The 27,306-nt window shown below is 35.5% G+C and overlaps 6 protein-coding genes across 7 annotated transcripts; all 6 read left to right on the forward strand.

Annotated features, from left to right (window-relative positions):
- Window positions 1-684: 684 nt before the first annotated feature.
- LOC106294390 lies at window positions 685-1,029 on the forward strand. The gene has a single exon (XM_013729941.1). The coding sequence runs from the start codon at window positions 685-687 to the stop codon at window positions 1,027-1,029; it is 345 nt and encodes a 114-aa protein (XP_013585395.1).
- Window positions 1,030-1,622: 593 nt separating this feature from the next.
- LOC106295757 (heat shock 70 kDa protein 16) lies at window positions 1,623-5,549 on the forward strand. The gene is made up of 10 exons (XM_013731731.1): window positions 1,623-1,740; window positions 1,965-3,209; window positions 3,378-3,590; window positions 3,698-3,793; window positions 3,886-3,996; window positions 4,196-4,387; window positions 4,505-4,651; window positions 4,746-4,874; window positions 5,010-5,131; window positions 5,270-5,549. The coding sequence occupies exons 2-10, from the start codon at window positions 2,034-2,036 to the stop codon at window positions 5,367-5,369; spliced, it is 2,286 nt and encodes a 761-aa protein (XP_013587185.1). The 5' UTR covers window positions 1,623-1,740; window positions 1,965-2,033; the 3' UTR covers window positions 5,370-5,549.
- A 990-nt stretch (window positions 5,550-6,539) lies between these two features.
- LOC106295599 (sterol 14-demethylase) lies at window positions 6,540-8,684 on the forward strand. Of its 2 annotated transcripts, none has more exons than XM_013731538.1 (3): window positions 6,540-6,753; window positions 6,885-7,368; window positions 7,483-8,684. In XM_013731538.1, the coding sequence occupies exons 2-3, from the start codon at window positions 6,895-6,897 to the stop codon at window positions 8,473-8,475; spliced, it is 1,467 nt and encodes a 488-aa protein (XP_013586992.1). In that variant the 5' UTR covers window positions 6,540-6,753; window positions 6,885-6,894; the 3' UTR covers window positions 8,476-8,684. The 2 variants fall into 2 exon arrangements, with proteins under 2 accessions (XP_013586992.1, XP_013586993.1); XM_013731539.1 differs by having other exon boundaries at window positions 6,589-6,756; window positions 6,886-7,368.
- Window positions 8,685-11,623: 2,939 nt separating this feature from the next.
- Window positions 11,624-14,501, forward strand: LOC106294178 (golgin subfamily A member 6-like protein 1). The gene is given in 3 exon segments (XM_013729769.1): window positions 11,624-11,855; window positions 11,858-11,952; window positions 13,926-14,501. Coding segments are annotated over 3 exon segments (738 nt in total). The 3' UTR covers window positions 14,337-14,501.
- Window positions 14,502-19,707: 5,206 nt separating this feature from the next.
- On the forward strand, window positions 19,708-20,594 carry LOC106292590. The gene has a single exon (XM_013728205.1). The coding sequence runs from the start codon at window positions 19,808-19,810 to the stop codon at window positions 20,420-20,422; it is 615 nt and encodes a 204-aa protein (XP_013583659.1). The 5' UTR covers window positions 19,708-19,807; the 3' UTR covers window positions 20,423-20,594.
- Window positions 20,595-24,575: 3,981 nt separating this feature from the next.
- Window positions 24,576-26,922, forward strand: LOC106294698 (pentatricopeptide repeat-containing protein At1g11710, mitochondrial). Its single transcript, XM_013730322.1, has 2 exons — window positions 24,576-26,729; window positions 26,790-26,922. The coding sequence occupies exon 1, from the start codon at window positions 24,748-24,750 to the stop codon at window positions 26,689-26,691; it is 1,944 nt and encodes a 647-aa protein (XP_013585776.1). The 5' UTR covers window positions 24,576-24,747; the 3' UTR covers window positions 26,692-26,729; window positions 26,790-26,922.
- Window positions 26,923-27,306: the final 384 nt, after the last annotated feature.

Below are 27,306 nucleotides of genomic sequence, written 5' to 3' on the forward strand. Positions count from 1 at the left end.
ATTTCAAAAAAAAAAAAAAGACAGATTTTGTCTTTAGAGGTGCATGTAGAGGCAGTGTGGCATGTGTCTCCATATATATCTTAACATTGGGCACGATAACTTGTGAATCTCTCGGAGTCATATATGGTCTCACATTAACTAGCCCTAACACTAATTAACAGCTTTTAGCTTTGAAAATTGATATTAAAAACTCCTTGGACCCGTTGTCCAAACCAAAGGACACAGGAAAAATAATCTGATTATTTAAGTTTGTAGATTTTGCAAGCCTATTGCCTTACTTTCAAAACAAAAATAAACGAAATTAAAGTATTTGGACGGCAAGCTTCTAAACTGAAATGTTTATAGACTAAGGTGTTATCTTATGATTTATTAAGCATATGTAAACTATATGACCTTATTTTGCAACACAAATAAGAAGGCTTATAGCATTAACTATGCATTGTTAGCTGGATGTTGGATATTCATAACCTCTTCTACTATCTTAGCATATCTTAATGTCCTAATGGTTTGACTTATATTTATTATATCAAGAAAAGTACAATTTCGCAAGAATCACAACAACAAAAACCAGGTATACAAGTTACAAGTTACAAGTTACAAGTTAGTGCACCAGCACTGTCTAATGCAATGACTACAAATACTTTCTCATTTCAACTCCTCTCTTCACAAAACAGCATCTTGAAAATGACCCTCTTCAATCAGCCATGTCTTTACTCAAAGATAGACAAGGAAGACCCAGAAGAGGTGTCTCACCGACGAGCCAAGTTCTTGATTTACAAAACACTTCAAAAGGCCGACGTGGTGTCTCGTCGTTCTTCTCACCCGTCGTCGTTTCTGAGGATGAAGCTGCTAAGGTTGAAGGCCAAGATCGGGAAGAGTTTGACTAAACTACGTCGGAACATAGTATCCGCCGTTAGGTTTGGCGGGATTCAAAAGCATTCTCAAAGCAGCGTGAGAGCCTTGAAAAAGATGTTCCACGGTGGTGCAACCAATGGACTACCAAGGCCTATTTTCGCTCTTGAAGTTTGATTTTTGATTTTTTTTTATTGTCTTCTATGTATTTCACCTTTTTTTCTTTTTTTGAATTAATTTCTGTTGATCTCCATTACAGAAGCTGATCAAGAAATGTAATATGAAAAAATCATGAGTTCTGTTTCTTTCATATAAAGAGGAAATAAATCAATCTTGAAGTTGTAATAACAAAGTTATTTTTGGTTCATGGTAGATTTCAAAGTTTATTTTTCAAATTAGCATCCCAGACAACTGAACCATCTTAGATTCTATGTAACATTGAAAACTCTTTTGGTTTAGTAATTTAATTAAGGTTCATCAATATTTTTTCATAAAAAAACTAATTTTTTAATTTGAGAAAAACAATGTATACATTATTAAAATGAATATTTTTAATGTAACAGATTTGATTTGTTTAATTTAGAATGGTGTATATAAAATCATCTGACTTAAATTCTAATAAGACATAAAATTAATTAATGTCAAAATGTTGACAAAAAAAAATTAATGTCAAAAATGAAATTAATTTCATCAAAATATCTTGGGTTATTAAATTAATTTGAAGGAATTTATAAGGACTCAACTGCAAATAAACATTGGTTTCCCTCTGCCTTTCCCCTTGGGTCTCGTTTCATTTTTCCTCATCATCGTCTTTCTTCGCTCACGTTGTCCTCGTCTGAAGTCATCGGAGGTCCTTCGTCACGTCTTCGAAGTTTCGATCATCGTCAGGTCTTCCTCATCTCTCTCGATTCGATTTCTCCTCCGCTTAGATGAATCTCATAATGCGCATCTAAGATCTCTTTATTAACATTGCCTAGAAAATCTAGGACGATAGAGAACAAAATTTCTAAATCCTCTCTTAGTGTTAGCGATCCTTTCACCATATTAGTGCTGATATCTCTACATCCATGTGAAGTTGATCCAATTGATTCACCTCGTGTTTGATTGAACAGGAAGATCATGAAGTAGAGATTTCGTTTCGCCTGAGAATTTTGAGATTAATATTTTGAGGATTGTTGAAGATGAGTGTGGTGGGATTCGACGTTGGGAACGAGAACTGTGTTATCGCTGTTGCAAAGCAACGTGGGATCGATGTTTTGTTGAACGATGAATCCAACAGAGAGAATCCAGGTATGGTTTCCTTTGGTGAGAAGCAGAGGTTCATGGGCGCTGCTGCTGCTGCCTCCGCTACTATGCATCCCAAATCCACCATCTCTCAGTTAAAGAGGCTGATCGGTAGGAAGTTCAGGGAGCCTGATGTTCAGAAGGATCTAAAGCTGTTCCCTTTCGAGACTTCTGAAGCCTCTGCTGACGGTGGGATTCAGATTCGGCTTCGGTACATGGGTGAGGTGCAGAGCTTCAGTCCTGTGCAGATATTAGGCATGTTGCTTTCTCATTTGAAGCAGGTAGCGGAGAAGAGTCTCAATACGCCTGTTTCAGACTGTGTGATTGGGATCCCTTCCTATTTTACTAACTCGCAGAGGCTTGCTTATTTGGATGCTGCGGCCATTGCTGGCTTGAGGCCGTTGAGATTGATGCATGATTGTACTGCCACTGCGCTTGGATATGGTATATATAAGACAGACTTGGCGGCTAACTCGAGCCCTACTTGCATTGTGTTTGTCGACATCGGTCACTGCGATACGCAAGTTTGTGTGGCGTCGTTTGGGTCTGGCAGCATGAGAGTGCTTTCTCATGGTTCTGATAGAAACTTGGGCGGGAGAGATTTTGATGAGGTTTTATTCAACTACTTTGCTGTTGAGTTCAAGGAGAAATACAGCATTGATGTATATACAAACACTAAGGCTTGTGTTAGGTTAAGGGCGTCGTGTGAGAAAGTGAAGAAGGTCTTGAGCGCAAATGCTGAGGCTCCGCTGAATATAGAGTGTCTGATGGAGGAGAAGGATGTGAAGAGCTTCATCAAGAGAGAAGAGTTTGAGAAGTTGTCATCTGGCTTGTTGGAGAGATTAATTGTTCCTTGTCAAAAGGCTTTGGCTGACTCTGGTCTAAGTTTGGATCAGATTCATTCTGTGGAGCTAGTTGGTTCAGGGTCCAGAATCCCAGCTATATCTAAGATGCTAAACTCGTTGTTTAAGAGGGAGCTTGGCAGGACTGTGAATGCAAGCGAGTGCGTTGCTCGTGGATGTGCGCTTCAGTGTGCAATGCTCAGTCCAATTTTTCGAGTGAGAGATTATGAGGTACGCTCTTCTCTCTATGTAATAATACTCTTTCGTAGTTCTTGTTTCCGTTTAAAAAAACTTATCGAGTAGATGAATATATTATTGTAGTGGTTACAGATATGCTGTGTGTATGGAGTGCATACATTTATGGATTTGTCTTTTTGTTTATGCTTCCCCGATTTTCAGGTTCAAGATTCTTTCCCATTCTCAATTGGCTTTTCATCTGATAAAGGTCCTATAAACACACCATCGAATGAAATGCTCTTTCCTAAAGGCCAAGTTTTTCCAAGTGTGAAGGTTCTTACTCTACGTAGAGAAAACACGTTCCATTTGGAAGCCTTTTACGCAGATCATAACGAAATATCTCCAGATTCACCAAGTCAGATAGGCAGCTTTACGGTATGCTATCTCTCAGGCCTTCCTCTGAGTACACTTTGGATGGTTATGCCATCATTAGGCACTGCATAATTTATGGAACTCTTATTCTGCTGTGCGATGTCTTGTAGATTGGTCCTTTTCAAAGTTCCCACGGACAAGCAGCGCGTGTCAAAGTAAGAGTTCAGCTAAATCTACACGGGATTATCACCATCGATTCAGCTTCTGTGAGTACAATCTAATACCGATACTTTCCAGATAATATAGCCGTTTACGTTCTTACCCAGCTTGAGTCTAAACTTTCTGTTTCTGAAAAAAGCTAATAGAGGACCCTAAGGAGAATACGACCTCTGAAGAGACAGTATCCGAAAATAACCATCAATCTCCTGCTACAAAGGATGGCACTTCAGACCCTTCGTCTGGTCCTACTGTAAGTATGATTTAGTAACGTCTAAAGAAATACAGTTTCATTGTAAGAAAGCTTAAAGCCCGATAAAGTGAAGCTGATATTGAAGTTTTAGCATCTCGATTCATTTCTTAAACAATCAAATGGTTGATCCGGAGTTTCTCTTGTCCAAAGCTTGCTAATCTGCATAATTACTGAGATAATTTTCTCTTGCATTGTGTAGGGTAATGATCATAAGGCTATCAAAAGAATGAAAATTTCAGTTGTTGAGAACGTCTCTGGTGCATTGACAAAGGATGAGTTATTGGAGGCCAAACAGAGAGAGTACTCTTTAGTACAGCAAGATCTGAAGATGGAATCGACAAAGGATAAGAAAAATGCTCTTGAATCCTTTGTTTATGAGATGCGTGATAAGGTACCAATCTGGCTTTAGTTGTATCCAAAGGTTCCTTCTATCAATTTTGCTAAAATATGTCTACTCGCTCTTCAAGATTTTTATCACTTAGCAGAATAATATTGTGTATACTGGCAGATGTTAAATACGTATAGAAGCACTGCAACTGAGTCAGAACGGGAATGCATCGCCAGAAATCTTCAAGAAACAGAGGAATGGCTCTACGAAGATGGTGATGATGAATCTGAAAATGCTTACATCGAGAAGTTGAATGATATCAAAAAGGTAACTAACTCCTTTAGTGTTTAGTATATAAAGGTTAGTACTGTGCGGATGACTTTCTTGTCCTAATTGATAATGACGTTTCAACTCTGAGCAGCTCATCGATCCTATTGAAAATCGATATAAAGATGGAGAAGAGCGAGTACAAGCATCAAAAGACCTTGCGAAAACTATAGCTGATAATCGGATGGCTGCAGAGTCTCTTCCTCCTCCAAGAAAGAACGCGGTTTGATACGAAACTACTAACATTATTCTCAATCTATTGGCAATAGTATATGATGACTTTTGAGGGGGATAAAGTTCGTGTAGATTGCTATATGGTTTAACTATATAACCATTATGTTTCTTTTTTGGTCTTCAGGTTCTTGATGAATGTAAGAAAGTCGAGAGATGGCTCCACGAGAGAACCACGGAACAAGAATCACATAACCATCCGGAGCTGCAATCTGGTGAAATAAGGAGAAAGGCCGATGCTCTTAACGCGTAAGTAAATATAACATTTCTCTCTTGACAGCTATATTCACAATTTCAACTGCGAAACATTGTTCATACCAATGATGGAATCAAGTCAGGTCATGTTTTGGTAACTGATAGAAAAGGATCTTGATGAATGTGTTGCAGGACGTGCAAGTACATTGGGAAGTCAAACTCTCCTCCCACGAAATCGGAACATAATGGATCCCACGGACGTAGGAACTCGGATGATATGGAGCTTGATTGATTTTTCTCTCTCTTTTTATCTTAAATTTTGTTATCTTTATTATTATTCTAAATGAAGATGAAAAAAAAAAGAAGAATAAGGCTAAAGTCCTCGGAGTGTATTTCTCACATTTGAAACGATCATTTTCATTTTTGTCAAACGATTTGAAACGATTATTCTCGAGGGGTTGATTTTTCAAAATTTGCTTTTCTTCTTTCTCTCATGGTGATTTGTCTATTGGTTGAGGTCGGAAATCAATTTCGCCGTCTATAAGGTGAATATTTTTGAACGAATTGTAATGATTTTGTCATGGTTCAGCTAGTTTCTATCAGGGAAAAACATTATGTAACTACTTCAATAATTTATCCTTAAGCCAGATTTCTCACGGTACTGAGTTTTGCTAGTTTTATTACTGCCATTTGTGCATGAGGGAGATGCTCTTTGAAACAGATCACTAGTGAAGGATACATAATAATAATTAATAGTAATAAAATATGTGATTAGAGATCGATCTCAGAGAAAAAAAATATTCCAAGTTTGGGAACTAACAAGGACAAAAGTGGTGCTGTTTCTAATACTCACTCACATGAGTTGTTGTGGCCACGAGCTCACTACGACTCGGTCGTTTGTTAAATAGTTGTTAAAAAAAGAGAGTCGAGTTACTTTGTTTTCTCCGTCAAGGCATTAGACAAAATCCTATCCAGCTATTTTACTTAGTCCCCCACCACCATTTTAGGTCTTTTACTCGGATATTATCCGTTTTTCCACCAAATAACAAAAAAAAAAAAAAAAAAGGGAGAACGTGAAGAATAGATTGAGTTAAAACGTGAGAATCCAAATAGAAAGGGAGAAGAGGTACATGATAAAAATTACCACAAGCGTGTAAGAAGAAGATATATGATATCTCATGATGTGGACAAGTGTACGATGGCATCTTCGTCTAAATCATTAACACTAGTAACCAATTCATACAACAAAAAAAAAAAAACTTAATAATATAAATCATTAATATGTTTTTCATAATTCAAACCCCCTACATAGTGTTATTAGAAAAATCATCATCTTTCTTTTTGCATTTCGTAATGATAAAACCATTTACCGCCGTTGGTTTTTCTCTTACTGAAAATATAAATACCATCCAATCAACAAAAACTTAAGAAAATAAATAAATAAAAAAGCCACTTGTGCTGTACTTCATTTTAGAAAATGGAAAAAATGGGAAAAAAATAAAGAGTAGAAATAAACAGGCGAGAGAGAAAGCAGCTTCACTTGAGCGTGGAAAGCGACTGTTTCTCCATCGTGAGAGAGAGAGAGAGAGAGAGAGCATCTCTGAAGAGCCCGTCTCTTCTTCTTCACGCGCCGTCTCTAAAACTCGGATCATCGTTATCCATTTGATTTCTCCAAAGTAAGCTTTTTCGATTTATGCTTTACCTCTCGATCTTCACTACACTAGATTAGATCAGTCACGAACCAATCAAGATCTGATCTAACTACTTGCATCGTGATGTGTGATTTTTGACTTTTCTTTCGTGACAGGAAAAAAAAAATGGAACTTGATTCAGACAAGAATCTATTGAAAACAGGTTTGGTTATAGTGGGGACACTCGTCATAGCCAAACTCATCTACTCCTTCTTCACATGCTCCTCCAAGAAGAAGCGTCTCCCTCCCACTCTCAAAGCATGGCCTCCCCTCATCGGAAGCCTCCTCCGTTTCTTGAAAGGCCCCATCGTCATGCTCAGAGACGAGTACCCCAAGCTAGGAAGCGTCTTCACAGTCAACCTCCTCCACAAAAAGATGACCTTTCTCATCGGCCCCGAAGTCTCCGCCCACTTCTTCAAAGCCCCCGAGTCTGATCTCAGCCAGCAGGAAGTCTACCAGTTCAACGTCCCTACCTTTGGCCCTGGTGTTGTCTTCGACGTCGACTACACCGTTCGCCAGGAGCAGTTCAGGTTCTTCACTGAGGCTCTAAGGGTTAACAAGTTGAAAGGCTATGTGGAGATGATGGTTACTGAAGCTGAGGTATTATCAAAACATTTTAAAGCTTTCCACTAAGCAACTAATATTAGTTTCGGTTACTCGAACTTGGGACCTCTAACACAAATGGTTAATGCTTGTGTTTGTTTTCTTTGGTAGGAATTTTTCTCGAAATGGGGAGAGAGTGGTGAAGTTGATTTAAAGACTGAGCTAGAGCGTCTCATCATCTTGACCGCGAGCAGATGTTTACTAGGTCGTGAAGTTCGTGACCAGCTTTTTGATGACGTGTCCGCTTTGTTCCACGACCTTGACAACGGCATGCTTCCCATCAGCGTTCTCTTCCCTTACCTCCCAATTCCAGCTCACCGTCGCCGTGACCGTGCACGTGAAAAGCTCTCCGAGATTTTTACAAAGATCATTGGGTCGAGAAAACGCTCCGGGAAATGCGAGAACGACATGTTGCAGTGTTTCATCGAGTCGAAGTACAAAGACGGTAGGCAGACGACCGAGTCCGAGGTCACCGGTCTGCTCATCGCCGCTCTCTTTGCAGGACAGCACACGAGCTCCATCACTTCCACGTGGACAGGTGCTTACCTGATGAAGTACAAAGAGTACTTCTCCGCTGCCTTGGATGAGCAGAGGAAGCTGATGGAGAAACACGGAGACAAGATCGATCACGACATCTTGTCCGAGATGGATGTGCTCTACCGTTGCATCAAGGAAGCGTTGAGGCTTCACCCTCCGTTGATCATGCTCATGAGAGCCTCCCATTGTGACTTCAGTGTGACGGCCCGGGATGGAAAGACGTATGACATCCCGAAGGGTCATATCGTTGCGACCTCGCCTGCGTTCGCCAACCGCTTGCCGCATATCTTCAAGGACCCTGACAGCTATGATCCGGATAGATTCTCTCCTGGAAGAGAAGAGGACAAAGCCGCAGGAGCGTTTTCGTACATTTCGTTCGGTGGAGGTAGGCACGGGTGTCTTGGAGAGCCCTTTGCTTACCTGCAGATCAAAGCCATATGGAGTCATTTGCTGAGGAACTTTGAGCTTGAGTTGGTTTCACCGTTCCCTGAGATCGACTGGAACGCTATGGTGGTTGGCGTTAAAGGCAGTGTGATGGTGCGTTACAAGCGTCGCCAACTGTCTTAAAAAGACAGGTTTAAGGTTGTATTGCAACTTTGCTTGTTCTCTTTGCTTTTGTCTCTGTCTGGTTTTAGTATTGTTGTTGGTTGGTTCTTCTGCTTCTTTACCTGTTTTTTGGCCCTTTAATTGACTCTTGATTTCTAGCTTTCTAAATTTGCTGTTTCTAAGAATGTTCTAATTCCAATGGAGATTTGATGCAAAACTTGTTTAGTTTATGCTCTGTTACTATGCTAGTTATGAGAGACGAGCCTACTCTGAAGACCAGATTGTGTTTCTTTATAATCTGCATACATGTAATGTGGATTCAGAAAAAAGATATTGGTGATGTTGAAAAGAAAGTGTGAAAACTTGTTCAACAACCAAATCAAGTTTCAATAATTCACTAGACTTGATCCGGGCGCCAGCGCTAATATGAATTTTCAGTTTTTAATTATTTATTTTATTAAATGATGTATTTGTAATATTCATTCATATTATATTCATTAAGTAAATATTTTTTGCATCTTAAACTATCTATTTTTTTTACAAAAGTGTGATATCATATAAAAAATATAAAAAATGAATATATAGAGTTAATTAGATAATTGTAAAAACAAAAATTTTCTTTCGCGTGCGATATCATATAAATAATAATCCACTCAGTTAACAAAAATCATGATTTTTTTTATGTGTAATTTTTTTTTTGACCATTTCTTTAAAAATATATTAAATTTTACATATTTTTATTAGAATATTTTTAATATATTTACCTTTTTATTTGAAATGCAACTCAATATTTTTCTAAAACTTATAACAAAATATTTAAAAAATATTTTTAGAATTTGTTCGAAAAATATAAAAATTACATTTTAAATTAAAATTATCCTAAAATATGATAAGTTTTGATGTAAACGAAAACTTAAATTATGTCAAAAATAATTATATTCAATGATAATAACAATTTAAATTGATTATTTTTATAAAAAAATACAAATTTCAAAAATATTGTTTGAAAGAAATTTCATTTATCTTTCGAATATAAAATGAAAATATTATAATTAAATAATAAAAAATATAAATAAAAACCATAAATTTAGCAAATGACAACTGAGTTATATTATGCTAAAATTTTTATATATTAGTGCTGCATGTTTTAGGTAACATTTTAATGATGCACGTTTTTTTAAATCTCCATTATTAAAATTATGCACGTAAAGATAACTCATGAGTTTTTTTGGTTGATTAAATGACATTATGTCCAAATTTATTTAAAGATATTTCATTAAGGTAACTGAAAAAGACAAACAATAAAATAGGAAGTTTAAATTCATTTAAACATATTTCATTAATGTAACTGAAAAGACAAGTAATAAATTAGGCAGTTTTATTCGTTTTAGGATATTTCATAAATGCAACTGAAAAGACAAGCAAAAAATAGAGAATTTAATTAATGAAGTAAGAACATTTTCAAATGGATACTTCTCTTTTAATAATATAGATAATCATAAGAAAAATGTAACATTATCTGATTACTAGACGAGGAAAACGTTCAGAACTTGTTACTAAATCATAAGCATTTATTTGAAGCATGATAACAACAGCATATACAGATGTAAAAGAGACCAAATGTGGTACCAAATCATTGTCTTAAATGATACAGATTTTGTTTCTTAATATTGTACATTATGATTCAATGTAAAGATCCAGATGTATCTGTGTATATATTATTCTTTATATGTATCCGGACGCCTTCACATCTCCTCCGTCGCATAGTCTAGTTACCAGAGAGACAAGAACTGACACTTTATGCCGTTGTAATATTTCTTCCAACAACCTCAATCAAAAGGATTCAAAGTCTCGGCGAGGAAGCTTGCGTCAAGGCTTCAAAAGAAAAACGTTTTAGCTATATCAGGTTAGTGATCAGTTGGTTTGGTTTCTGAGATTTCTCTAGGTTGATTTTCTTTGCCTACACTTGGTACGTATATTCTAAGTGATTTGGTTATTGTAATGTGTTAAATCAATCCGGTTTCTCCTGGTCCGACCGATATTTAGCCCTTCTTCATCACTCACAATTCACAAACACGCACGTCTCTTTTGAGGCCCGACTGGTGTAAACGCACCGGTTGCTGTTGCGGTTGCGGGAGTTTGCGGATGTGGATGGTTGCGGTTTCAAGCGTTATTAAGCGTTTTGTATGAATGGCACAACGTTTGAAAATTGTTGCGTTTGCGGGATATTTGTGACTGGTTAATTATAAGATATTGCAGCGGTTTAATAATAAATTATCCATATTAACATATTATAACATTATAAAAATATTAAAAACATACTATTGTAATAAAATATAATCATTAACAATATAATATGATTAATAAAATATTATGTTTATGTATAAAAAAATAAAATTAGTTGAAAGTTATAATTTTAATAAAATTTATTTTGAAGATTTATATTAAAACTTTTTAAAAAATATTTTATTTCGTTTTATATATGTGTATATCTTTATATATGTGTGTATATTAATGTTTAATTTCTTTAATAAATAGTTAGTTTAAAGTTTTTATAAAACAAATTATGATATTGTTTGTGAATTTTAATTAATATATAAATTATGTACATATTTTTAGTTATAATATTTCCATTTTTAAAATAATTTTTAAAATAATTTTATTTTTATTTTTTCACTCGCAACCGTAAACGCTAGATGAAACCAACTTTTGATTTTTAAGAGGTTCAGAGCGGTTTGGAGCGATTTGTAGCGGTTTGTATGATTATTTCAAAACGCTGTTAACCGCTACTAACCGCAAAAGCTGCGTTTGCGGGTCGTAGCGGGAAAACCAGTCGGACCTTTAATTTTGAACACTAGACTACGACACTAGTTAACGGCATCTTTACAAACTCCTGCCACCATAATCTTGATTTGGTTTCTTAAGTTTAAGAGATTAGGTTCGGCCCATGACGAGTTAGTCTGACATTAACCGGTAAATAAAAAACAGCCAAGTCCTAACCAAACTATTCTTCTCAACCTCCAAAAAGAGACAGAAGTCACAGAAACAGTCTTTTGTGCACACTGGCCACTGTCACATCAATAAACATGAGTTGGTTCCCATATGATATAGTCGTAACATATTTGTCTAGAGAACATGAAGTCTATCTAATTTAATTACGATGTTGCAGATGGAGAAAATAACTAAGTGGGACTTAGGATCATTCAGAACGTACTACTCCGTTGAACCTAGTGAGAAGTTTCACGAAGACGAGTATCTAGACGGTAGCCTCGTTCCTCGTCTTGAAACCGAGTTATGGAAGGCTCAATCTAGAATCAAAGAGCTTGAGACAGAAAAGTTTGGATCCACAGAAAATATTAGATCTTTCATCAGAGACCAAAGAATAATCCGGGAAGAAAACACTGACCACTTGTTGATTACTTGAAAAAGAAGTTAAGCAAAGAGAGGGAGGAAATGAAAAGAGCTAATATCGAGATCTATCTTATTAAAACAGACATTGTGTTGGACCTAACATTTATTTTGTAAGTTTTTTAATTAAATACACATTTCTACTTTATAGTTAAACTTACATTAAATCATTAATTTATCTTATTAAATTAGAAGTACCTTAAGGAAGTGTTTGAAAACATAGATAGCAGTAAAAAAAAATATAATATTGTTTGGAAACAAGGATAACATTATCTTAAGTAAAAAGAGTAATGAGTTTATATTATTAAAATTTTTTTTAGAAGTTCATTATACTACGAAAAAACTATATATATGAGTCAGCTTTAAAATATACGAAAATAGCCCAAGCTAATTACCTAAAAATATCTTTTGTCAAAAATAATCATAAAATAAAATTTAAAATTTATATACATATTTCAAATCAAAATATTAATTTAAAATTGATTTATATCAAAACTGATTAAAAAATATACATATATTCAGAAATTGATTTTTACTAAAATATTTTCCAATAACCATTATAATTTTTTTAAAAAATATATATTATAAGAAAAATACAATACAAAGTCTAATTTCAAACACCAACTTAAATTATGGTTATTATATTTCACACTAATTTTTAAAATATATAATATATATGATTATTTATATGATGGTACGTATAAAATACGATTAATTATATGAGTACTTATATGATGGTACGTGTAAAATACATTAATTATCTGATGACACATATATGATATATAATAGTGACATAAAAATAAATAACAATATATTTTTGATAAAAAAACAATATATGGAATATTATATTATACTTATAATAAAAACAAAATAACATTTAATAGAAAATATATAACACTGTCTACTTACAACAAATATATATTTATATAAAAGATAAAGCAAACACCCGTGCAGGTGCACGGATCAAAATCTAGTATTTCTTTATTAATACTATTATTCATGTTTCCAAACAATATACTCTTTTCTTTATACTACTATCCATATTTTCAAACAACACTATAATTAATCTTGTATCCAAATAATATAAATGATTAGATATCATCTTTTTAATAATTTTTAACAATTATCTTCCAAATTATTTAGATAAATTAAATAAATGAAAAAATTCAAATAAATTATAAAACAATGAAAATAAATAGAACTTATTTTTTACATGTTTAAATACTACAAAACATTTCAATCAATAATAAATCAATTAAATTAATGAATTATTTCATTTATATTTCCTAAATAATGGTTATATCATTTATTTAAGTAACATAATAATTCAATAATATCCATTACACAATATATATAAACGTTATACATTATACAATAAATATAATAACAAAAATAATTTTGAAAATTTTCAGTATATATGTTATATAACCATTTATATTTTCTAAATAATGGTTATATCATTTATTTAAGTAACATAATAATTCAAATCCATTGCACAATATATATAAACGTTATACATTGTACAATAAATATAATAACAAAAATGATTTTGAAAATGTTCAATATATATGTTATCTAAAGAAAAATGCTTAACACTAATTGTTAACAACAAATTTAAACTGATTATAATATAAACTAAATAATTAACAAGATAAATTACACAAACAATTATAATAAATTTAATTAAGCTGTATAAAAAGAGTAATATGATCAAGACATATTTATAGTTCTTAATTATTTTATATCTATTATATTCTCTATCAAAATTTTCTAGAAACGTCATAATTTTATAAAATTGCAAAATAATAAACTTTAAAATTTGGATTAAAAGATAAAAAAATTATGAAAATATAACAATTTAAATCAAATTGGATTACATATTGGTCATCCATCGAATTATCGGATCACCGCATTGACCGGTTTGACCGCGGGTTCAGGTCAAATTTAAAAAGACTTATTTAAATGCAAAAATATTTTAAATACATAAAATTCTTACAAATTAACAAAATATTTGTTAAGTTATTAGTTGAATTTTCATCATAAAATATTCCGGGCTTGCAAAGCGCGGGTCGAAGAAGATGTGGGATATGGAATCATAAGTGAATCGGCTGAGGAGAGAAAGAGACACACTGGAGAAGGTGTGCGAAGAACTGGTGACGAGGATCGATGATTTGAAGGCAGAAACAAGAAGAAAATGGGATGAGACGGAGGAGGAGATGCAGATGTTGCAAATGGCTGAATTGTGGAGGGAGGAAAGTGTTAGGGTTAAGTTGATGGATTCAAAACTTTCCTTGGAAGAAAAGTATGAAGAGATGAATTAGTTTGTTGATGAGTTAGAGAAGTGTTTGATGATGGCAAGAAAAGTGGGACCTGAGGAGATGAAGTTGAAAAGAGTTGAAGGTTTGATTAAGATGGCAAGATCTTTGGAAGATGCAGCCAACAATTTTGAGTTTGTGGCTCTTAAGGATAACTAATGTTCTAAAAGTAATATAGATGGCTCTAATTATATTCTTGAATTTACCGGTTAGTAAAATATGTTGTTTGAAGCATCTAAGCTTAGGTTAATGCCTACTTATGCAAAGATCATCCTCTCAAAAATATCGTTTGAAGAATTTTCAGAGTTATTTTTTAACGATGTGTTCATACTAATTAGACAACATTATCATTCGCAGTCTAGCGAATAAGTCAAGCTGGTTCTTTAACAAAACGGCAAGTTGATAAAGGCTGGAGACATTGTAGTCTCGGTTAACAGAATCGGACTGATAAATTTTGTAACATTTATCAGTCCACACTAACAGGACCAATCCGCACTACATCAATTCATGTTAGATGAACAAAGGGACACATATGCGATTTTGATAGTGTGGGGAAACTACGAAGACGGCCATCCGCGACAACTTTTTCATAGTGTGGTATATTTGAGCTTCAAGATCAACAACAAAGAAACAAGTGTATCCTTCAAACCAATCATCATGCCAAAGTGCTCCCACGATTCAGGGACATGGTTACATTTATAATCTTATCTTATATCTTTAATCATTGCATCTTGGAAGTTTAGAGAGAACTACTGCAAAATAAACTAAACATTGTGAGCAAACTTGTTATTGTAAGTTAAGTCTGTTAGAGAACACGGAAATTATCAATGTCAACCTCTTGTTTAGCTTTGTTGTCATTGTTTTTCAAATGTTGAACTCTACATGGAAGATTTTTTTTTTTTTTTCTGTTCTTTTGTCACTTGTTTTGTTTGTTTCTTTCTAAAATGAATTTAACAAAAACATAAAAACTGTATTATCTTTTTCTTTTTTTGTTTCTAATGATCCATTGAATCTAGAGATCCAATCTTTTTCCGGCGTTACGATCGCACATGGCCAAATCATGTTATTCTCTTTATACTTTCCAACTCCAAGAAATTCGATTTCCAAATTGAATACTATATTAAAAACTTGAAGATGGCTAAGCTCGTCAGCTTCTGCAAGGGTTTGCTTTTATAAATTAATTAGATTTATAATCTTTCCACACCTCAACATTTTAACTTAAACTGGATATTTCACATGTGAACGTTTCTCATTATCGTAACAATGAATTTGGAGGAGATAAAAACATTCAAATGTGTTGTGGAAGAAAATCACGAGGATTCAACTGTCTGGTTTTACACAGAATAAATTCGTAAATAATAGGATTGGAAAATGTGTGTCCTATCATTCATAATATAAAATTATGAATAGCTTAATTATACAATTGATCTATTTATGTCATTTTAAAAATACAGTAGAGATTACAAACTCCGCAGAGGTAGTAGGGGTCTATTGTGGGGTTAGTGAGTAAGAACAACATAATGAACTTATTCATCTTGCAAAAAAGACAACTTACCTGACTTATATATTATTGACAAAAAAAAATTGTCAAATTAAAAATATATATCCCTACATTGATTTAGACGTGTAATATAGAAATATATATATATTACGCAATATTTTTGGTTGTTAATTTTTTATTGTATCTGTTTTTTTAAAAAAAATATTGTATCTGTTTCTATCACTACTTTTATTATATCTGATTGTATTTTTTATTTTTATTTTTTCTTTATTTCCTAAGCATTATTGAGTGGAATACCACTCATGAGTCATCTACAATTACCATATACGCGATGGATTTACAAACATAATGAACTATGTAGCCCCTTTTTCTGCTAAACAGAACGCCGTCAAATTGTAAGATAATCAATCTAACTAAACATGGAAATTATAATTTTAGCTGATCTTTTTTGTGTCATTTTATTTATTTAATCCATAATTGAAAGAGTATTTTTTTGGTAAACATTGAAAGAGTTTTTTTTTTTTTAAAGGGCAATTTTTTTTTTTTTTTGACATCGTTGAAAGAGTATTTGTTCACGGAAAATATAACATGGAGATTTCTAATTGACTTTGTCGTTCTGGCTAACTGACAAATTCATGAAGAATATTAGTCGAATTAATATATGTCTAAAACATGTTAGAATAGGATATTCTCTTTTGTAAGCATACACAAACCAGAATATTCAAAAATTAACCCTATTTAATATTGTGTATGTGTACTAAACCATGTCATAAATAAAAAGATTAACCCTATTTAATATTTAATATTTTTTCAACGATTGCAAACAAATACTCTAAGTTGCTTATAAAAATATGGGTACAAAAGAGGGAAAATCTGTAAAATAAATAACAAATCAAAACGACTACGAGAAAGAAAACCAAAACAAATCTGTTAAAATAATCGTAGCTTCTGTGTTTACGATATGTGTATCATGCTATGTCTCTCCTTCTCAGCCGTTCAATGTGGACACACTGGGGCCCTTCCCTCTCTTTGTACTATGTTCGTCACAAGTGGAGAGCTGCTTTAATTTTAGTATTTATTTAAAAGTTAAAATTAATCTAAGCCCTTGATTAACAATCAATGATTGTCAATTCTTTAGTTTTGTTTCAAACAATTAAACAATGGTCATAGTTGTGAAGTATATACTTGAGCTACTCGACGTTCCACTTTTATTTAAATATTGAGTTCCCGATCAAAATGTACAGATGTGTTATGTGTATGATTTCATTCCTTTTTGTAACTTGGTCAAAGTTTAATCTCCTTACGAACCAATGAATTATAATTATAATTAGATATATAACGTCTCTAACCGCGGTTCGTTTTTGGTAACCATAGAAAAAAACTTCTAACTGCACCAGCTAGATTTTGATTAGACAAAAATTGGTGAAATAATCAAAAAAAAATTAAAATTATAAAACTAACCATTGCCTAAAGAAATAAAGGAAGAAAAAGAAGAGAGAGAAGAAGAAAGATGATTAGTTTCTTAATTTTAATTTTTTTTGGTTATTAAGCAAAATTTCTCTTTTGATTATTATTTAGAGCCGATGGTTAACTCGATCACTGCATTGCATATGGCATTGCATATGGCTTAATGCAGTTAAAATATTGATCCATAAGATTAAAAAAGAAAAATTGACGATGAAAAAAATTTAATAGTTAAGAGGATCAACAATTTTTTTTTGAATTGAATGTTAAATTGAATTCAAAAAAGAAAAACATGATTACAACTACGTGGATCCTTTCTTATAATTTTCTATACAATTTTTTTTTGATAAAACCAAATAGAAACTCTTTCTTCTGTCAATTCCCATCTTCGAGAACGCTCAGGTGGCCTAGCGGCAGTACTGAAGCAGGGTTCTCACACACGAGTCCGAGAGGTCGGGGGTTCGATCCTCAACGACACTCGAAGGGCCGGGGACGGACTGGAACCGTAAAAAATCCCTGTCCGACGTCAGGTGGGCTACGGCCAGTACTGAACGCCGGCTTTGGGGATTTCTTGCAAGGGGGCCCCTTCGGGGGTGGGGACAGCGTCTAAAAATAAGGGTGTAAAAAGCCTGTTTAACCCACACAAGTTTTAACCACGCGTCTGTGGTCCAGTGGCGACAATCAACCTGGGAAGTCATGGGTTCGATCCCGCTGGGAGGTAGTTGCTCTTGAGGGACCTTCGGGCCCAATACGGACACGCCTGCAGACCCGTGGCCACTGGTGGGATTTACATGGGGTGATCACCAGCCCTCCTGGATGGCCTCGGCGGGCTCCCCGGCTCAGCTCCGGTGGACGGTCTTTGGTCGCTAGTCGGGTCCTCACGAGGTCTCGGATACCAGGGTTATCAAAAAAAAAAAAAAAAAAAAAAAAAAAAAAAAAATTCCCATCTTCATCCCAGCTTTATCTAGAAGAGGATCAACAATTATTTTGTGATTAAATTATTTTAAAACACGTTTTTTTTTTTGGTCGAAAAAACACGTTTTCTATGTTTCAAACTTAAAACTTAATAAGGGCTGGACAAGTATAGTCAAGCTCAGTTCAGCTTCAACATGGTTCAAGCTGTTGGAGATAAGTTGTATCCGTGCTTTCTTTCCCATGTCCTTTACTTTTTGTTTGCTTAGATTGCTTGTAGACCCTTTCGATTGCTCATCTGTAACCTAGTTGTCAATGTTTCTCCGGCTTACCGGAAAACCACTGTTCCGATTGCCCTTTATGGGTCGATATATATATTTTTGATTAAAAAAAAAGTTGTATCCAATTACGTACAGTAAGTCCGAACTAATTTTTGTTCACTCAGTTTGGTTCAAGGTGATAAATATTCAAACCAAACTGAAACTAAAGGTACAACTACAGATTAATCTTCAAACAAAATGCAGGTTTATATTTCAGTTCAACTCGAGAGTATATATGATTTACTAGTTTGGAAATATCAATGATTGCGATCAATCTAGGCAAGAATGATCATAACCACAAGTCACGTGCCTTGAAAACGAAGATACTAGACACTTGGAACATAATGAAGAACACGAAAAAACTGGCATTTTGAAGACAATACTATATAAATTTTAAAAATACAAATTAATACGAACGTACGTAGTAACTAAGCATCGGTGTAGACAAACGATCAACTCTATAGTGTATATGAATATGATTTGAGTTATGCACTTGCGCAAAAATAATTTGGCTAACTTCTTCTAATTTTGATAAAAATATTATGACCAAACAAAAAAAACTTCTCGAGAACAATCTTTTTATTACCCAAATGAGTGATCTATAATTTGCAACTTTTCCCCCAATTTGGCAAGTTGATAATAAGTGTTTCCTAGACTTTCTTGGGTGACTGTCGACTAAATCACACGCGCCTCGCAGCAGCGCGTAACGTGGCATGTCTAGTCTTATTACAGCGTATCCAAATTGTTTATCTGTTAACTGTTACGTGTGGGAAATGGAGGGCCTTTTATCCACATTAATGATTACTCAGAAAAGAAACTATTCCAATTTTCTTTTTCGTTTTTTTTTCTTTCTTTTATTATTAACGTTATCAAGTTTTCCATTTAACTCCTCATTTGTTTCGTGTTTCCTACGAAGATCCCTTACTATTAAAATACCACCAGATTTGAGATCACAAATATTCTCATTTGATTTGATGAAAGACAAAATAGATGGTCTGAATTAAAAATTCGCTGCGCTTATTAGATGGCAGAATATTAAACACATTCACGAAATTATTACGTACTACTTTTCGTGCAAACTTTTTCCATCCAAAAGTTGATTTTATATTAAATATCCAACGGTGGAAACAAACTCCCTACAGAAGGACCACTCATTTCTAGAAATTAAGATTAGGGTGCATCCAGCAAAAAAGATATATTCATGGGTGTTTCGTGAGAAATTTATAATATTAGGGGTATGTTTGATATTTAGATTTCTTTAACTCTCATCTCACATTCTTTTGGACTCTTGTGATCAGAAAAATGCTATATATACTCGTTCATTTCGCTCGGTTTAAAACTTATAGCAAAATCTCCAATTACATATAATCTCTGAATGTTTAAGAAACTAATTTAAAAGTAATTAACATAATATCGCTGATTGTGGAGCTTTGATGGCAAGGGTTCGAAAGCTGACGATAAGCCAGAGCGAGAGGTACCTTGGGAGCAGCTACGGTTTCGGTGGCAGTAACGGAAACTCCGTCACCGACGAATCAGAGCTCACCGAAGAGGACGTCTGGTCACACGCCGTTGATCACAGCCCCGAGGATACGCCCGAATCGTTTGGCGCGTGGAGTTCACGCGATGCGGTGATGAGGAACGGGCGCGTGTGTGGTGGACTGTCGCTGGCGTTCGAGGACATGTCATCGTCGCCGACGATCTTGCATCAGATACGCGGCGGAGGAGAAGTTGGCGGTGGAGAAGTAGGAGGAGGAGGAGGAGGACAAGCACAGCGGCAGCTAGCGTCGTCGGCTCCGGTGAACGTGCCGGACTGGAGTAAAATATACCGAGTCAACTCGGTTGAGTCGATACACGAATCGGAGGAAGAGGAGGATGAAGAATCCGGGATGATGCCGCCGCACGAGTACCTAGCTAAGAGTCAAAAGCGGCGGAGCAGGAAATCTGGCGGCGGCGCGTCGGTGTTCGAAGGAGTTGGAAAGACTCTTAAAGGACGAGAACTGAGGCGCGTTCGAGACGCGATTTGGAGCCAAACAGGGTTCTACGGCTAATTAAGTAGCAATATATAATTAAAAACATTTAAAATTTTCAGCTGAAAAGGTTTGAAAAAGTTGCTTATTATTGTGTAGAATTAGTTTTGAAACTTTCTTGAATCCCAAGCGTGAGATGTATAAGACTTATTTGGCTTCCCATGCATAATGTTTTTCTACCTATTTTTCTTAATTAATTGTTTGATAATCCTCAAGAACCTAGATCATGTGCGATGCTGCGTAAAATTTTATTTCATGCAAATGCAATACCATTAAAAGTTACCAAAGAACTCTTGATCCAAGGCAGACGATAGGTTACAAAGGTTGAGTGATAATTTCCTGAGAGAGACTTGATTGACTTTTTTCTTTCGAGCTCGAATCTATGATTGTAATAGAATGGCTTCAACTTTTATGAATATTACATAAATTAGTTCTGGACCAAGAAATATCATCATGACATGAACCTCGGAAACTTTAAATTAGCAGAAAAAGCAAATATAAAATTTTATTCAGAACCGCAATTAGTTATACAGTTTTTTTTACCTTTTTTTTGGTAAAAAATAGTTATACAATTTTGTTCCTCGTAGTATTCATTTTTAGCTAAATATGATTAACATATTAATAATGATAAACCCAATTCATATGTCATGTTCTACGTAACAAGGATATTAATGATTGAGCTGAGAGCACTGGAATTATTTATGATAGTAAAAGATTAGTTTATCAAATAGTATTAGGTCTGGTTATTAATTAAGTGATAATTTGACATGATATGAAAGGCAGGTTTGTATATAATTAATGAGAACAGATGTGTCCTCGCAACATTATTGTGTCCACAGGTAAACTGTCCAAAGAATCCACTTCAAAGTGGGCACTCACGAGTAGGAAAAGACACTATTTTCAATTAAATTTTCCCAACAAAAATCATGATGGTTGATAAAATGGCATCTTGTTATAAGTAAATATATAATAGACACGTCACCAAAAGTTATAACATAGAAGAGAGACTAAACAGATAACTACTTCTGAGTTCTGACTGTATAACAATGGATGCATGGAAGAAAAATACCTAAATGGACTGATCTAGTGGTCGATGAAACATCACATGATAACCAGTCACTGCCAAATGATTTATGTTTTGATCTATATACCAATCTCAAATACACACGTATGATATGTATATATATATATGTTTATGTATGTACTCATGTATGTTATATAGACATGATGAGGATATGGAGGGGGTAGGGTATGGATTGGGGTCAAAAGAAAGTGACACAAGTTAAGAGTCTTGTGATAAAGCATAATAGAAGGGAAATTTGTCAAAAAATTGTTTTCGATCCCTTTGTCAGTTATAATGCCTTTGCCTTTTTCAAGAAAGGACCTTTGAGAGTGAATATATGATCGAGAAGTCTATATTGTGGTCATGCCCTTCATATGTGTGGGCTCAACACATGTCTTTCCATTCTTATCTTGCTCAAACCCTCTCTTCACCGTTCATCACTCTCCCATTAATTTGATTCCTATATTCTTAGAAGTAGTACATTGAAATCCAACAACATTGATTATTATAGAAAAAAATTCAAGAATGCTATAAGTTCTAGATATCAATATTTTGTAGACAAAGTCATATCTTCTGATTGTCTTCATATGATTTTTTTTTTGCAATAAATGATAAATGAAATCATGTACTTCTAGTATCCAGTTTGTGCTGGTTGTGGTTTATGGAATTAGTTAACATTTTTCAAATACATATTTAATCAATGAGCTCGTGTTACATTACATCTGAATTTTTATAATTAGACAATAAGATGTTTTCAGATTACTCTGAACTTTGATGCCAAATATAAAATATCCCGATTAGAAAACAGATAGGGAAGAAAGGTGAAGTGAACTTACTTTCATCGCTTTTCTCTTTCATCAAAACCAGAAGAAGAAGAAAAACTCCATAGCCACCGATCTCCCTCTGTAGTTGGCTGTGCTTCTCACCGTCGCTACGTGAGGGAGGATCTGCTCCTCCTCTTTAGTTTGAGCTAAATCTTGTTTAATTTCGTCTTGTGTTTTTTAAGTTCTTTTGTGAATCAGATCAGTGATTCGATTGTTTAAGTCTCCGGCGACGCGCCTTCTTCCTCGGTGGTCGTCCGACTTTGTCTCTGGGAAGCGATGGCTCTTTCAGCATCGGTTTTGCCGGCTTTTGTCTCCGGGAGGGGATGGCTTCTCTAGTATCTCGATCGCTGGTTTTGTGTCTCCGGGAAGGGATGGCTTCTCTAGCATCTCGATCGCCGGCTTTGTGTCTTCGGGAAGGGATGGCTTCTCTAGCATCTCGATCGCCGGCTTTTTCTCAGGTAGATCTACCACCCAGAGCGCTTCAGTTGTTCTTCTTGCCTCTCTTTCTAAGTCTCAGAGGACTTTCTCCTCCACTCGGTTGTATGTGGCGTTTGAAAGTATCTTGAATGATTATGAACGATTGTAGGCGGTTGTTAGCTTTGTGGGTCTCGTAGATCCTTCAGTGTGTTTGGTTCATTGGCTCGAGCTTTGAGTATAATGTTCAGGTGGAACAGAGAGTATCCGGTTAGTCTATGCCGTCGACGTTGATCCGTAGAATCGTCGTGATAGCTCCGGAGGTTTCGATTACGACACGGGTTACTGTCCCGTGTTGGTAATGAGTTTTTTTGTGGGCTTTAGGCCCAAGTTTAGCTTTGTAAGTGATCGGTTTGTCTTTGTGCTTTTTATTTATGGTTGTTGTAGTCTTGGACTTGGTTTTTATTTGGGCTTTCGACCCATTAATAAAATTCTAGACGACAAAGAAAAGAAAAGAAAGGTGAAGTGAAGCAAGTGTGCAGCTATGTCTAGTGATTTCACTGTGTCCAATGGGTCATGAATAAATAAATGATATCAGCTGTTTATATATGGTAGAGCGAGTGGGAAAAATATTAAAATACTATATTGATGTCATGGGGGCCCAAATTGGACAGAGACCCAACTTCTTAAAACTATACTAAACACCCCTTTTTGAAACTACGCTAGACGTTAGTTGGGCATTAACTCCGGGCCTAGCGAGTTACCAAAAAATCAGGGATTAAACGGGGTATACGCGGAGAGTAATTTTAATTATTATTTTAAATTTTAAATACATATATCTATATATATATGAATTTAGGGAGAGGTACAAGTAAAAGTAATGTAGCCAGGTGGTAAATGGGCATGCATTAGTTTATCTGTACTCGGGTTCGAAGCCCTTAAGGCTCTTTTTGGTTATTTTTGTGTGTTTTTTAAGTGAATGGCATAATTGTAATTATGTCATCTTCTTCCTTGCGTTTTATTTAGGTTTTCTGCAAATTTTTTTCCGCCTCCTTCAACACAGATTTGTCAAAAACCACAGATTTTATAAGATTTTCTTGTTGTTTATGTATCAAACTCATAGATCTACCTTCTAGCATGCGATTTAAACACCTAAAACTTCAAAAAGAATAAACTTTTTGATCAATCCGATTTCTTGGCCGAGGATGGTGAAATCGCTACGGTGGACCTCCGCCGAGCGCTTCAGCGCCGCGTAATCGGGCTCCACGGGCGTGTTTTCGAACAGAGCTAAACACAAAAAGAAAAATATATTCTTCGTTTATATTCTATGTATACGTCTACTATGGGGGAACATTTGTTTAGCCATGTTATAATCTTTTTCCGTAGCATCAAACTACAACCTTTTTTTTTTAATCAAACTACAACTTAGGGTATTAATGTCATGTACTCATGCAGTTGAAACTCTTCCTTTTTCTGAATTGCAATGGGAATTTTCAAAAACACAACTTATTTATACATATTTCGTAAAATATCACAATTTTATACACCGATTGACTAACTTACCAAAAAAAAAAAAATTATTTTTACAATTATCTTTCACGTGATAATAAAAATGTAATAGAAATTTTTTTGTGTTTGTAATATTTATAAGGCCATTAGGTCAGTAAGCTCTATTTGTGTTTTTTTTACATGGATTATAAGAATCTTATGAGTATATTTGTAAAACTAAATGTTAGGAATAAAAATAGAGAGAATTTATGTCGCAGTAAGAGAGAGTTTAGTAGACTTATAAAAACTAAATTTGTTGAATAACAACAAATGATTCACCGGTACCAGTTTCGGTTATTCATAAACCGGTGTTATCAAAGTCGTCGGGTATATATTAATTCGGACCGTTTTCTCGTTAAAAGTCCTAACCTTTCTCTCTTCAACAGAAGCTCACACCGGCTCCGCCGCCGCCGCCACCGGCGTCACTCATCAGCCCCCCAATTTTTCCCTCTTCGCGCCTTTCGATTGAGTATCGTTATCTGTCTCTCCGTTACTGTATGTTCGCTCAAGTTATCTTCAGACGAACTCGATTCCTGGTAGTACGCTCCTTCCACGTCGCTAAGAAGTTCTCGAACCCCCCCGACCCAGAAGACATTCTCTTCAGTTCCCTCTGTTTGAACCTAAGGCAAAGAAGATGGAACGCTCTTCACCAACTCTCCCCAGCTCTCACAAACCCCTTGGTAAGCAGACTCCTTCTCCAGTTCCGAACCTCCCCGAAGCTAGCCCTCGAGTTCCACAACTGGTTCCTGGGGAACAGCACCGTGGCTAACCCCTCCGAAGCCTCTTGCGTGATGGTTCACTTGCTGGTTGAGTCCAGAAGGTTCGACGATGCGTTGTCAGTAATGGCGAGTCTTATGTCAAAGTTGAGTCCTTTAGATGTTTTGTCTGGTTTGATTCGAAGCTACGAACCTTGTGGTTCGAGTCCCGACGTGTTTGACTCTTTGGTCAGAGCTTGTACGCAGAACGGCGACGCTGAGGGAGCTTGTGAAGTGATCGAGCAGGTCAGAGCAGAGGGGTTCAACGTCTCTGTCCACGCGTTGAACAACTTCATGGGATGTTTAATTAATCTGAACGAGATCGATTGGTTCTGGAGCGTTTACAAGGAGATGGATGGTTTGGGATACGTTGAGAATGTCAACACTTTTAACCTCGTTATATACTCGTTTTGTAAAGAGCGTAAGTTGCTCGAAGCGTTGTCAGTGTTCTACAGGATGTTGAAACGTGGGGTCTGGCCTAATGTCGTTAGCTTTAACATGATGATTGATGGAGCTTGTAAGGTTGGAGATATGGAGTTCGCGTTGGAGCTCTTAGGGAAGATGAGAGTTATGTCTGAAGGGTTTGTCTCGCCTAATGATGTTACGTATAATACAGTTGTCAACGGGTTTTGTAAGATTGGGAGGTTGGATTTGGCGGAGAGGATCCGTGGTGAAATGGTTAAGTCAGGTGTTGAGTGTAATGAGAGAACGTACGGAGCTTTGGTTGATGCGTACGGAAGAGGAGGAAGGTCAGATGAGGCTTTGAGGCTGTGCGATGAGATGACGAGTAAAGGACTTGCGGCGAATACCGTTGTGTGTAACTCTGTTGTTTATTGGCTGTTTATGGAAGGTGACGTGGAAGGAGCTATGTTGGTGTTGAGTGATATGATCAGTAAAGAGGTGGAGGTAGACAGGTTTACTCACGCTATTGTCATCAGAGGTTTATGCAGAAACGGTTATGTAGAGGAAGCTGTTAAGTTACAGAGAGGGATTAAACTTGAGGAAGATGTAGTTGGTTACAACACGCTAATGCACCATTTTGTAACGGAGAGGAAGATGAGATGCGCTGGTGATCAGATTCTAGGGAGTATGTTTGTTCGTGGTTTGAGCGTTGACGCGGTTTCGTTTGGTACTTTGATCGATGGATACTTAAAGGAAGGGAAGGTGGAGAAAGCTGTGGAGGTGTACGATGGTATGATCAAGATGAAGAAGCTGCCGAATCTCGTGATTTACAATTCGATTGTGAATGGATTAAGCAAGCGAGGGTTGAGCGGAGCGGCTGAAGCAGTGGTGAAGGCTATGGAGAGCAAGGACGCTGTGACTTACAACACGGTGTTGAACGAGTCTCTCAAAATTGGGAACGTGGAAGAAGCTGTGAGTGTCTTATTTGAAATGCAGAAGGATGACGGTGAGAAGCTGGTTAGCTTGGTGACTTATAATATCTTGATCAATCATTTGTGCAAGTTTGGGTGTTGCGAGAAAGCTAAGGAGGTTTTGAAGGTTATGGTTGAGAGAGGTGTTGTTCCTGATTCTATAACGTATGGAACTCTGATAACATGGTTTAGTAAGAATCGCGGTGGAGATGAAGTTGTTGAGGTACATGATTACATGGTTCTTAATGGAGTTAGACCTCATGAACAGATTTACAAATCTGTTGTTAGTCCTCTTCTTGATGGAGAGCCATAGTTCAAAGTGCCACAGAATGGTTTGCATCTTGTTCGTAAGCGTGGACCCTTTGATGATTCTAATCAACGGTCAGTGTTGGGGAAAAGAGAACGGCTTAGGCGTTGACGTCGACTTGTAAATCGGAGGTATGTCTGACACGTGGCCAAGTTATATCTTTGTCACGGGCTATACAGAAAGAAAGAAAGAAGAACAAAACCAACGACGTATGTTGTTGGAATCTTCTCAATGAATAACTACTCCCTCCGTTCATTAATGATAGAATTTCTAGAAAAAACCTTTGTTTGACAAAGATGTATTTTTTGTGTTTTCTATAAAAAAATTATAAACTTTAAAAAAATTAATTGTATTTGTTGAATTACTATTGGTTAAAAGTTATTGAAAATTGAAAATTACAGAAAACGATATATTTATTATGGTAGTTTAATATGTTTTATTAATATATGTAAAAATACTAAAAAGTTTATCATTTACGAAAGGAGGGAGTATAAGTTAAAAATGAATGGCTGCGACTACTATTGTATAAATCTTCCGTTGTTATTTTGCTACATGTCGTTATCTCTAAGCAATGATGTGTTTAAACGTTTTTAATTTTCATTTTTCATGATAAAATAATAA

Source organism: Brassica oleracea, chromosome C5, assembly GCF_000695525.1.
Source record: "Brassica oleracea var. oleracea cultivar TO1000 chromosome C5, BOL, whole genome shotgun sequence".
Lineage (NCBI taxonomy): Eukaryota > Viridiplantae > Streptophyta > Magnoliopsida > Brassicales > Brassicaceae > Brassica > Brassica oleracea.